Genomic DNA, 13,343 nt, shown 5'->3' with positions numbered 1-13,343 from the left:
TTAACCAAACAAATCTTTCTCCACCATAGAGATGTCTGCCATTTGTTCTTTCTCCTTCAGTAGCACCTGTTCCCAGTGGACATACTGCATCCACTCTCCTCAGTTCACAGGTAACTCTTTCAATACAAATTCACTTTTCAATAACGGGTATACAGAATATTATGGCTGACAAAATAAATCAATTAACATTATATTCCTCAAAATAAATAAAAAATAATTCAATTTTTTTCTAATATATTTTAAAAATAGTTACAGATAATCCATGATATCTACGGATGCTGTTATTTCCTGCAATATTATTTAATTATTTAATATTAAATAATATCATTTAATGTTACTTAATCGGTGTCTTACAATTTGACAAGTGTTATCGCCAGTGGTGAAATTCACTTGTCACTGTACAAAGTCTGTCTTTGTAAACTTATGTTAAGATCTTTTTTAAAAAAAAATTGTTGAAACTGTTCCTTATTTTATCTTGCAGTAATATAGAGTGAATGAAAGAATGTCTGCGGGGGGGGGGGAAGCCTCTTCAATCCAACATGAAGCAGCTACTTTTGCAATGAGGTCTGAAGAAAATGCACAAAGTGCATTTTCTTGCTCTGTGCTTCTGCTCTTCTGCAACTAATGCCTTACCGGGAAATGCCATTTAATCCAAATACAAAAACAAAGCAGTATTAAGATGCTGAGAATCTATATATTATTGATTCACTTGCCTTCATTAATCTTTAAAACCGTAGCTTTTAAGCCATTTTTTAGTGAGCTCTATAGAGTATGCTTTTCTGACTGTACAATTGGATTAAATGAAGGTAAAATATTTATTTCACATGTACATTAAATACTCAAAAACTGGCAATTTCTTACGCTAGATAGAAATGGCTTATCAGCAAAAATTAAAAAGTCAGGCAAGCTTGCTTTCTTTTCATGTTCCTTTTTCTTCCACAATTTGAAATGCAAAAAAAAATGTATTGCAATTTTATCTTAATATAAATAGCCTATACACAATTATATTCTGGAATTGTATGCATCAACATGGAAGCTAAAGTGCATATAAAAAGAGCAAAGCTCGAAGTTTCCACAAAGTTTATCACCTTTTATAGGTTGGCACAGTATCAATAGCTTATTTCCTCAAGTTATTTCCTAACAGTTGCATAAAATTTAAAATTAAATTTAACACAACTACGTATAAATAAATTTAAATAGCTAAGATTTAAAAAATAAGGCTGTGAGTGATTTTGCTTAATGAGAGAAAATAATTGGCTTTATAATATGAAGAAATAAGATACATTTAATAGTCCATACATTTCTATTTCCATGCTCTTAATTCTTTTGATGTAAGCTCAAGAACTATGAAACTGATCTGCTAGGTCATTCTTTGACTCAGACAAACCATAAAATAGCAGGAACAAATTGTCTCTAATTCTTCCTTATCAATATTATTTTTAGGGAAATCCCTAGTTTTAAGCTTATACACCAGATTATGTATTCAGGATCTTCTAACAATAACTATTATATTCTAAATGATCCCAAGGGCATTTTTAGTGTAAGAAATGCTTTGTTGAACTATATCAAACTTTACTAAAATCAGTGTTTTTACAAAAATCACTGAAGTCTTAGGTTTTCAGTACAACCTCTACAAGCTCTTAATTAAAGAAACCTGAAAAGCTAAATCAAATGTACAAATTTTAGAAAAATTCATAATTTAGATACCAAAATATAAGCCATAAGCTTTAAAAAAGTGAAAATTTATTTATTTAAATGTATATTTATTCATAGAGGGACGCGGTGGCTCAGTGGGTTAGGACGCTGAGCTTGTCGATCAGAAGGTCGGCAGTTTGGCGGGTCGAATCCTGAGTGCCGTGTAGCAGAGTGAGCGCCTGTTACTCATCCCAGCTTCTGCCAACCTAGCAGTTCGAAAACACGTAAAAATGCAAGTAGAAAAATAGGGACCACTACGGTGGGAAGGTAACAGCGTTCCGTGCGCCTTTGGCGTCTAGTCATGCCGGCCACATGACCACGGAGACGTCCTCGGACAAGCGCTGGCTCTTCGGCTTTGAAACGGAGATGAGCACCGGCCCCTAGAGTCGGAAACGACTAGCACGCATGTGCGGGGGAACCTTTACCTTTACCTATATTTATTCATAATACCATTTATTTTTATTCATTTCAATGCAATAAACATTATTGCAATATTATTTTCTGAGTATAATTTGTGATCAGTTTTATTACATCCCTTACTGTAGTTTCAACTTTTTCCAGAAATATATTTACAGTACATTTTGAACTATGTAAAAACTGTTTGGATATATCTGGCTTTCTTTCTTAACTGCATATTGCCAGAGAAAATTCTCAATATTTATAAAAATATTTGTTTAGTAAAAAAAATCTATTTGAGAATTTTTCTCTCTTCCAGTATTCTTTTCTAAAGGGGTGACCATCTATAGAGCTATTAATGTCCCTTTAGACCAGACATGTCAAACTCGTTGCATCACGTGACCTTGTGCAACGTATTGGGACAGTTTTGCCATTGCTGGCAATAGGGTGGGCATAGCCTCCGGATGACGTGTCCGGCCCGTGGGCTGGCAGTTTGACACCCCTGCTTTAGATAGCTTAAGGTCACAGCTATGTATAATTTATCAACTGAACTCAGAATATTGTATTTAAATATTGACAAATAATTTGTGGAAAATGAGAATTTTCTAAATTTGTCATCATTTGAAGATCTCTATAAAAGGCCCAAAACCTTGGCCCCATTCTAGAATCAAAACTGGCAATAATTTTCAGGAATTCTCCTTGGGGTTTTAAAGTAGCTTGCAATAGATATTGACAAGTCTCACTTATCATTTATCTAATATGTCCAAGTTTATAAAAGCACCAGAATGATGAGTTATGATTATTTACCTGAAAGGTCAGTTGCTCTGAACATAATACATTAGGAGTAGGCATGCATAGTGGTGTAAACCGATTTGTTTAATCTACAGTTCACTCCTTTATGTGAATAATTGAGAATAAGTCCCAATTTTCTCTTAGGGTAATGTGTACATTATTATATTCCTATGGGAGGGGAAAGGTAATATTTTGCCTATTGAAGAATTCTAGAACACTTGACAGCTTGTATAAGCTTTTATGTAATTTGGTTGATCCTAATAAAGCTACTCACCAACATACATTTTGGATATTTTCCCCCCAGTGAACAACGAATAAGAATACTTCATTTCCTCAGATACCAAAATGAAACACTACTAATTTTATTCAATAATCTCTACCTGCTGATGGAAATGCATCTGCCAACAGAATGGATTCCCCCACACCAAATCTACTTGAGAGGATTATGTGAAGGGGAGGAGGACAGCAAGGGCAAGTCTTGTTATGCAAGTAAAAGTCTGCTCACATGAAAGTTGATGTCAACTCTTATTATAAAAACAGTCAATATTAAAATTTAAATGTTTAATTATATCTAGAAAATTTGATGTTTCTGTTGAAAAATTAAGAGTTGCTAGCCGAAAGAGGATCACATATCCTAATACAATAAACTGTTTCTGTTTTACATTTCTTTTACTTTAAAAACTTTCCCAAAGTGTTTATATATATATGTGTGTGTGTGTGTGTGTGTGTGTGTGTGTGTGTGTGTGTGTGTTTCTGAAAATAATGTGGCAAACTAAGTGATTTTTAAACCAATCTATTCCAAAGTAGACAGGAGATGCTAAACAAAAAAAGTGAAATAATGAGAAAATCTTTCAGAATCACTTTTTGTGGATAGCTTGAGCAAATTTTGTCAAATATGTTTGTTTTTGTGAACAATCAAAACCACAAAACCTGTTGAAGCTATCACAGTTTTCTCTGTTTTTGTGGGAATGGTCAATTTTGAAAATTTCTATGAAGAGAAATATTTAAACCATTATTGGGAATGACTTACATTAAATGTTCTTTAATATAAGAAAAACGTAAAGAGAATTTAAATTTAATTTAAAGAGAAAGAGCAGTATAAGAAATGCTAACATTAAATCCAGAGGAGATCCTAACATTGTGTTATTTCTTGATGATTGTTGGCAAAGAAGTATCTATGAAGAACAAAGAAAAAGTGATATGGATAGACTTTTTTCCATCTGTTTCCCTTGTGATATTTTTATTTAAGACCCCAATGAAACATAATTTTTCCAATTTTCTCCATGTATTTTTATAGTTTCCTTATACTGAATGAGAAGCAGTTTTGCAAATAACCTGTGCCACCATTATCCTTTTGTAACTATCTACCCTCCCATTATGCGTCTTTATCAAGTCTTGTACTGAAGACAGGTTAGTAAGCTAAGCATCTTTTGATAAAAACCATACTACAAACATCCCTGATTCTACTACTTGCAGGCTTTCCTTACAATGTGTATTAAAGTTGCTTCCTTTCCCGCCACTTGGAATTTAACCTGTAACTCTCCAGCTTACTACATGTCTGGTCAGTTTATACAATATACTAATATCCCCTATTTACCAAAGCTTTGTAAACAAAATGAAGGCAATTTTCCCACAGCTGTGATAGACAAGAATTACATTTTTTTCTAACTTTCTTACATTTACCGTAAGAAACTAGCTTTTTCTATGATTTAGAAACTGATTAATGCAAAACATTTTTAGAGCACAACGTGTTGAAAAAAATACATGATCAATTTAAGCTTCTATCGCATGCAAATTTATTAGGATTTTTAAAAATAAACTCTAAATGGTTTAATTCTAGGTAATACATAGGTTTGAAGTGTTATGATTTCATGCAGGCCTAGATTTCACCCAAATGGTAAAATTAAACGTAAACCTATCCAGCCTACTCTTAATGTTTAAATTCGACCTCGGCTTTTGTTTTTAGACCTTTCCTTAGACTGTCTACTGTGCCAACAGTTTTGTACAGAATATCTTCAGCTTCTTTCTTTTTTAATTGGGACTGTGTACATTTTGTTAAGAGTGCAGATTGGTTGCTAGGATTACCCTTTAGCCTTTTGGTTCCTTAATTAGGTTATCTTAGAAGTCTCTTGACCTTCTCTCAGGTTACTGTATAGTCTTAAAAGATAAATACCAGGGTCAGCAATTTTCTTTGGCTAAGACCTTTCCAAATTTATAACACTAAAGGGCATTTCGGGTACCTGTAGACCCAAAATAAAGAACTAACTAGTCAGTTCTGCATACTCTAAATACCTAGAAGTACTGCCAGATAAATATGTTTTCATTTTTATGATGGGCTGTTGCCACTGCTTTTTAGAAATTAAATACTCTGTAGAAAAGTACAGAAACTCTTAGCAATCAAAATCGATTCCTCTAGATTCCTGATCACAATATTGCTTTACAGTTGTCCTTGACTACTATAACGTCCTTGCAATACAGGATAAAATCTGCAGTCTGTCAAAGATGTTATTGCAAGGCACATTATCTGCCCAGCAAAGACTACCACTTCAATAATTGCTTTAGAAGCCGGTGTCCATGTACTAATGTAATGTTGGGTTAAGAAAACAGAAATATCATGTTACAAGCTTTACAAATTTGCACCTGTATTATAAATGAAGGCCATATTTCCAAAATATTTTCCAGACCCTAAGGCGCTAAACATTTATATCTGGAAATTAATTCCACTAAATCTCATAGAACTTATTTCTGAGTAAACCTATACACTGGAGCGCTCTCAATTGAAACAAACAACCTTAGTTCCTCCATTTTTAACAACTGTAAGCTAGGTGGCTGGCCAATTCCAAACACTCTTAAGTTATCTGAAGCTGTCTTATTCTTGTTTCAGGCAAGGGGAAGAAAAGAAGACAACTTTGATCGTTCTGGAAGATTGTAACGGGAAAAATGTCTCTCTGCCAATAACTCCTGGATCTCTCAGCAGCTTTTCATACTACTGATCACTAAGCCCTTCCAGAACACTTGGAAGTTGAAGATCAGAGACTATCATGGTGATGCTCCTACTTGGATGGCAGCTTCTAGATCAGGGTCCCAACCTCCGGTCACGGCCTTCCAAAAACCGGGCCGTGCAAACAAGTAGAATCCCATCCGTGGGATGCAGGCAACACACAAAACCACACCCCCTCCAGTCCACAGAAAAACCTCTCTCCATGGAACTGGTCCCTGGTGAGCAAAAGGTTGGGGGGGTCACTGTTCTAGATCCAGTATCGGGATTAGAATTGCTAGGGAACTGCAGGGTTCCGTTCTCTCCCCTATGTTCTTCAATATTTATACGAAACCTCTGGGTGTGATTGTCAGGAGGTATAAAACTGGATTTAGATAACTTTCTATTTGCTTCTATTTTCACAAGGTGCATTCGTCTCTGTAATCAGCTCCTCCTTGGACCAGACTGTGGTATCGATGAACCATAAACCTGGATCTAGATAAATCAGTGGATTTGGTTGTTGGTGATAACTCTAGTACAAGGAGCATTTTCCCTGCACTGGCAAGGATTGTATTTCTACTGAAAGAAGTTTGTAACTTTAGGGTACTACTTGATTTCATATTGTCACGAATAATTGGCTGGACCTAGGGATGAGGGATACTTTTTTTTAGGTGTATGAGTTATCAACTTCTGTTTGATGTTTCCCTTGGGGAACATGATACCTGTTCCAGCTTAATTACATTGGCTTCCTCTTGCTTTTTGAGCCCAATGTGAAGTGTTTATCATATAAAGCCCTCTACGGCATGGATCTTTCTCCATTAAGCTCTGAGTAGACTTTCTAAGCATCTTATTTGGTGTATTATGAGTGCCATCAAGAAAGGAGACCTAGGTTAGAAACAGGTAGTAGCTTCAGGCTCTGGGGGTAGATTAAAATCATTGGTAGCTTCAGGCTCTGGGGGTAGATTAAAAACCTAAAGACTTTCTTCTATAAATAAGCATCTATGTACTAATTTTGCACTTTTATAACGTTATGCTACAGCAGATACAGATAATGTATATTTTTAAGTGGTATTTTGTGAATATTTTACTACCATTCATTCTTTATCAATGCTGTTTGAACTGATATTGTTTCTTCATCATGTTTATTGTTGTACTGTGAACAATCAATACAACACCACTTGTATAAATTTAGAAATGAATTTAAAGTTTCCATTGCAAAGCTCTTTCAGGACAAAATATTTCTTGACTAGTCACAATAAATGATAAAACAATGACTTTGTAAACCATTATAGGAAGCTAGTGAGGCATTATGATGTACATTATAGTGAATTCAATCACATTCAAGCCTAAAAAAAGGCCTTAGGCTATTCAGCAGGACTAAAATGGAGGGAGTGACATTCTCACACATACACCAAATCTCCACATCAGTAGCCAGTTTGACTAATAAACTCCAGAATGAAAAGCAGAATATAAATCTAACAAAGAATAAAATACGTTATCGGCCTAGATTAGGCTCATGGTGCAAATGTAACTTCATACAGTGAAAACTGTATTTTGCATTATCCTGATGCTCAAAACCATAATATTCTGTACTTGATGATGTTGAAAAATTGACATTGTATAAGGTTTATTTTTGTGCTTGCTATATAGTAACCACACAAAAATCATGAATATAAAATATTTTTTATCTTATATAAATCCTTATGAATCAAAATCTTTCTCCACATTATTTTAACATCCTTGCAACTAGGTGTTTATTCCGAAGATTTTCAGTGCAAGGGTATTCATCTAGCAATAACCATTTTCTGAAACCCTGATTTACTTAATGGAATTAAGTTAAATGTTCTAGTATAGCAAACCCTCTTCATCCAGAATAATACTCAGTTCTTCATTCTGTATTCATTATAAGTTCCCTATATCACAATTTCCCACACTGTAGAAAATTCCAAATTTAGTTCCTTAACCAGGGTAGCAGGGTAAGAAGTGATTAAGGAAATATTTATCCAAGCAAGCCCTCTTCCTAGTGGCATGTATGTTCCCTATCTTTGCTATCTTTGATCACAATAATTAAACCGTAAATTAGGGTTTGAGATACTTAACTGCTCTTAAAAAACATGATTAAAAATATCTATCTTGAAATTACTTAAACATTAAGTAATGTCAAATTACCAGTACATCACCTCTAGTGGGAAGTCTATCTTTTGTCACAAATACACATCTGCTATCAAACTAAGCCATAACAATAGAAATCATTTCTAATCCTTTTGAAATGAACACAAGTTGTCATCTTAAGCCTAAAGGAACGCACTTTCTACAGAACACAAAAGCTCAGATACAAAACTGTGAAATGGGCAGATCCATTCTATTACAATAATCTGTTGCATTTCCTAAATTATCTAACAAATAATTCAATAAGGCCAATGTTAAGAAACTGAAGCATGAGTCACACATGTAAGTAACCCTGATGTGAAACTCCCAGAAGTCTTATCATGAAATCTTCACATTTGTAGCAATCTTCTAACAAGTATTTCTGACATATACGGGAAATACTAGGCCACATCTTATAAGTAGTAAACTTTTTCCTCCATATAATATTTGTCAGTAGTACATTTTGTGCCACAGAAGAGATGAAAAACAAAACTAAACTGTAAAGTCTGCTTATCAGATTGGCATAATCCATAAACCAAACAGCATAATACATCCACAACACATTATGCTTTGATTTGGAAGGATAGCTAATTATACTGCCTTTTCTTCTTCAACGTAAATCCTACCCTCATTATTTTCTAAGGTGAAGCAAATAGTGCTTGCATTCAGATAATGTTATATGGGCTTGTCTGATTCTCTGCTTGCCTTTAGAAACTGTCCTATTATTTCAATATGTTTTTGATACAAGTTGAACTGAATGTTCCTTGTGCCTTTATATATTATTTCATAGTTACACATGCTTTATTTTTGAATTTCAGTTTTGGTCATTTTTATAGCAGTATTAAACTGTGATTGTTAGCCACATATTCACATTTGTAGATACAAAACTCTGATGAAATGTTATTTAGACAAAAACTTTAAACTAAAAATAATCTGCTCCTGGCATAGAAAAATCAGGACAATGCACCGATGGTATATTTTTGGTACGTAAGTGTGGATGCAGAAAGATTTCATTAATACTACAATCATTTTTCTTTGTAATAACTAACCTTTCCATCAGGTTCTGGTGATACTTTGTCCACTTTGTTGTTGCTAAATTTACTTTTCACCCATTCTTCTACTTGCACATTGAATTTCATGAAAGTCACATAGCATATATATGCACTCAGCAATATTAAACTTTCCCACCACCTAATGAAATTATCCAAAAAGAAGACGATTAGCAGTATCAAGTCTAGGATGTAAAAAGATACATCGCGAAAGAGTGGCCACCAAGTAAGGTGCAAAATCTGTTTAGAAAATAAAGCACACATCCCAATCACAAACAGGATGTTGAATACTGCAGATCCAACTATTGTTCCAATGCCAACATTGCTGTGAGATACGAAGATCCCTATTAAAGAAGTGAAGAGTTCTGGGGCAGAGCCACCAGCGGCCATAAATGTTGCCCCAGCAACATCATCAGAAATTCCCAGTTTTTCTGTGATGACTGTCAGTGAAGGAACAAAGAACTCATCACAGACAATAGCCAAGGCTACAAACATGTAAACCATCCCAATGATATGAAGGATCACGGCACCCCGTCGTCTTTCCGCAAGAGAAAAAAGATCTGTTGGGTAGTCTCCCTGAGAATGTTCTGTGTGGTTATTAAATTCATCTGTTAATTTCAAAGAAATAGGCGAATTTGGAGTATCGTTTTGATTCTGTTCTTGATAGCCCAATAAAGTTCTTTGATGCACTGACTTGGACTTTTCACTGTCCGGACTGCTGATTGTCTCTGTGCTATAAGGTTCCAACTGGAAAAAGGCACTGACTGAAAGTGAGAGTGCGCTCATGGCCAAAATACCCAGAAAAAGTCCTGTTATCCGAATCAGTCTCTGTTTTTTCCTTATATGTTGATGTTTCTTAAAGCCCAGCAATGGCTCCTGCCGACACCATTCTTCAAGAAAATGAGCAGCAATATTTTTGTACTGAACCATTTTTGAAGTAAGTTTGTTTGTGGTCCAAGAATTCAGAGTCCAATAGGTTTTTCTTTCATACTTCCTTTATTCTTCAGATAAATGGTACTGTGACATTTCCTCTGAACCAAGGATTTACGAAGCTCATGCCTTTGCTGTGATTAAGAAGATAAATATTTTCATCAGTTTAGAAATGTCTGACATCAGATGCATCTAAAAACATTGTCCTGTAAACATGCTTTAAATTTTAACGTGCTGTAACATGCAATAAGTTTATAATAAAAACAAATTTATCCAGTATTTCTTAATATTATGCATGCTGGGAAATTTGGAATTATCTTAAAAGCTAATCTTTCATTGTAAATTTGAAGCTTGCATCCTTTGGTTCTATTTATTTAATTCCTATAAAAGAATCAGAATCTTTTTCATGATTCCAGAGCAACAATTTCGTAATAGCTTTTTTCTACTTATTACTTTTCTTGGCATGCTTGTCAAATTTATTGAAGCTGATTTTATGTGCATTAATAAACCAGCATAAATTCATTATTACATTAAGAAGATGAAAATGAACCTTAAAATATTGTCAGGGAAACAAAATAGAAAGTTGGTCTGCTTCATTTTTACATTCACCTAAAAAACGCTAAGCTATTTTAGTTTTTGGTTAGATGGGTCTAACCGAAGTCTAAATAAACTGGCACCTAAGGTACTTTAGAAGTATCTAAGTAGTGAATCGATCTTCAAATTAACACGCCCAATTGGAATATGATGTTTGTTACGCTTTCAAATAAAGCAGAAAATGTAAACATCTTCCACATTTCCTTGTATCTTTCTCTAACCATCCACCACAGGTCGGTAAACAGGCAACCTAAGAATTAAATTAACTCTTCTCTTTCCCAGAAAACTGTATTCCTGTAAGCATTTAAGGAGTTAAATGTCTTCCTTTTTTTTTAGGTCTATTCTATTTCAACTCTTATTTCTATGTACTTTTGGCAACACAGATTACACTGCAGTGCAGAAACAGGGCTCCACGTACTGCTGCTTCTAAGAAACTATTCCCCAAAACGATATCATTGAAATCTTCAAAAAACAAACAAACAAACCCCCAAAACCCCCTAATTCCAAACCAAATTTTCTAATTCAGCTCTGGGAATCCATAAAGAACACCCAAGTTACCTCTCAACCCTCTTGGGATTAAAAGCCAGAGAGTCAACAGCCACCCTGCAGATCTACTACTAAAAGAAAAAAAAAAAGGGGGGGGGAGAAAGAAAAAGTAATTAAAAATTACGTAATTAAGCTCGGTACGGGGCACAGGCACCGATCTGCGAAGTAATCCCTTTCGCTCTTGGCTTCTTACTCCCGAGTAGATAAGAAGACTGCCGCCCCGGAGCTCCCAAAAAGGGTTAGGACCCCCCCCCAACCCTACTCTCCCCCCCAAAAAAACGGTGTTGCCTCCTTTTTTTTTTTAACGAGGATCCTTAATTGTGGAGCCTATTTTTTTTTTTTGTGGCAGGGCGAGAACTCGGCGGGAGGAAGTTCTTCACCCCCCCACACCCACCCTTCGGAAAGTTCAAGCAAGCAAGGGCCGCGCCTTCGCCCCGAAATAAGGCGAGGAGGGCGATACCTGCTTCGGGTTCCAGCAAGCAAAGAGCCCCGACGGCAGAAGGGGGGAAAAATCTCGGCTGGAGGGAAGCGCCGGCCGGCCACTCTCTGCGCCCCCCCCCGCCCGCCCGTCCGCCCTCCGCAGACTTTCTCCAGCCTCCACAAACGCTGCAGCCCTCCCGCGACCGAGAGACTTGAACGACCCAGGACTCCAGAGCCGAAAGAAATGCCTAGCCAGCCGGACAGCCCGCGCCCTTCCTCCCCGCCCAGAAACCACGGGCAAACGCGGGCAAGGTCAGTAGAAGAGACGAGTCGCCGGCCGGCTGATCGACCGACCGGCCGCCGCCGCCTCTTACCGGGCCACGTGAGAAGACGAGCGCGGGCTGAGCTCCGGCCCGCGCGCCCGCCAAGAAGACGACGAGCGCCAAGCCTCTGCTGCCGGCGCCTCTTCTCGCCCTCCGGCTTCACGGCGGGAGCCACGCCCGCTCGCGCCACCCCGCAGGCGGCGGCACGCGCCGGCCAACCTTCCTCGCGCGCTCGCCCCGGGACCCGAAGCGAGGGGCGCTGAGGAGAAGGCGGGGCGAGGGCGCGCGCGCACGCGCCGGCTTCTGAGGGTCCTCTCTCTCTGTCTTTCTCTCTCGCTTAAACACGAAGCTTCCCTTCAGTAAAATCCCTCACGGGGTTGTTGTGAGGAAAGTCTCTGCGCTTAAACGAACACGACTGAGCCCCAAGTTTAGGTGGCTAAGTGAAGCGTTTGTTAAAGACAGCTTTGCCCATTTGTACGACTTCTCTCTCGCCGCTGTTGTTACGTGAACCGCTGCAGGGACAGGGTTGTGAAGTGAATCTGGCTACACCCCCCACCCCCGCTGACTTGGCTGTCAGGAAGGTTGCAAAAAAGGGGATTTCCCCTGACCCCAGGACTGGTTGCCAAGCATCTAAATTTCAATCGTCGGACCGTGGGGATGCTGCGTTGGTCATAGGTGTGAAAAACGGTCCTAAGTCACTTTTTTCAGTGCCGTAACTTTGACTTGGCTGGTCAGGAAGGTTGCAAAAAAAGGAGAGTCCCCTGACCCCAGGATGCTAAATACAAACCAGTTGCCAAGCATCTCAATTTTGATCGTGGGACCGTGGGGATGCTGCATTGGTCATAGGTGTGAAAAACGGTCCTAAGTCACTTTTTTCAGTGCCGTAACTTTGACTTGGCTGGTCAGGAAGGTCACAAAAAAGGGGAGTCCCCTGACCCCAGGACGCTAAATACAAACCAGTTGCCAAGCATCTAAATTTTGATCGTGGGACTGTGGGGATGCTGCGTTGGTCATAGGTGTGAAAAACGGCCATGAGTCACTTTTTACAGTGCCGTAACTTTGAATGGTCACTAAATGAATTGTTGTAAGTCAAGGACTACTTGCACTCTAAACTCTTTGGGAATTTAAATACAACGGCACCGAGATTAAACCAATCATTTTATGAGGGTTATTGTGTGCTATAGGCCGTTTCCAAAACTTCCTGCTCCCCTTGCCCACACATTACCAATGCAGTTCTAGGCTGCATTAATAGAGGAACAGAATCAAGATCACCTGAAGTATTGAGACCACGTTATAATGCCTTGCTAAGACCACTCTTGGAATATTGCATCCAGTTTGGGTCACCAAGTTATGAAAAAGATGTTGAGACTCGAGTGCAGAGAAGAGCAACAAAGATGATTAGGGGACTGGAGGCTAAAATATATGAAGGAACAGTTGCAGGTATGTCTAGTCTGGAATTGGGTATGTCTACTT

At 37.7% G+C, this 13,343-nt stretch overlaps 1 protein-coding gene across 1 annotated transcript in view; it reads right to left on the bottom strand.

Annotated features, from left to right (window-relative positions):
* SLC24A2 (solute carrier family 24 member 2) overlaps positions 1-9,987 on the bottom strand; it is a gene marked incomplete at both ends in the record, with an annotated part of 61,098 nt that extends 51,111 nt beyond the window's left edge. Inside the window, one exon of the mRNA XM_083352028.1 lies at positions 9,058-9,987. Coding sequence (XP_083208154.1) covers positions 9,058-9,987 — 930 coding nt within the window. The remainder of the gene's footprint in view (positions 1-9,057) is intronic.
* Between the last annotated feature and the right edge of the window lie 3,356 nt (positions 9,988-13,343).

The sequence above is a fragment of the Vipera ursinii genome (assembly GCF_947247035.1).
Source record: "Vipera ursinii genome assembly, chromosome: 2".
In the NCBI taxonomy this organism is placed as follows: domain Eukaryota; kingdom Metazoa; phylum Chordata; class Lepidosauria; order Squamata; family Viperidae; genus Vipera; species Vipera ursinii.
Note: the sequence above shows the minus strand (reverse complement) of the source record. Positions and strands in the feature narration are given on the sequence as shown.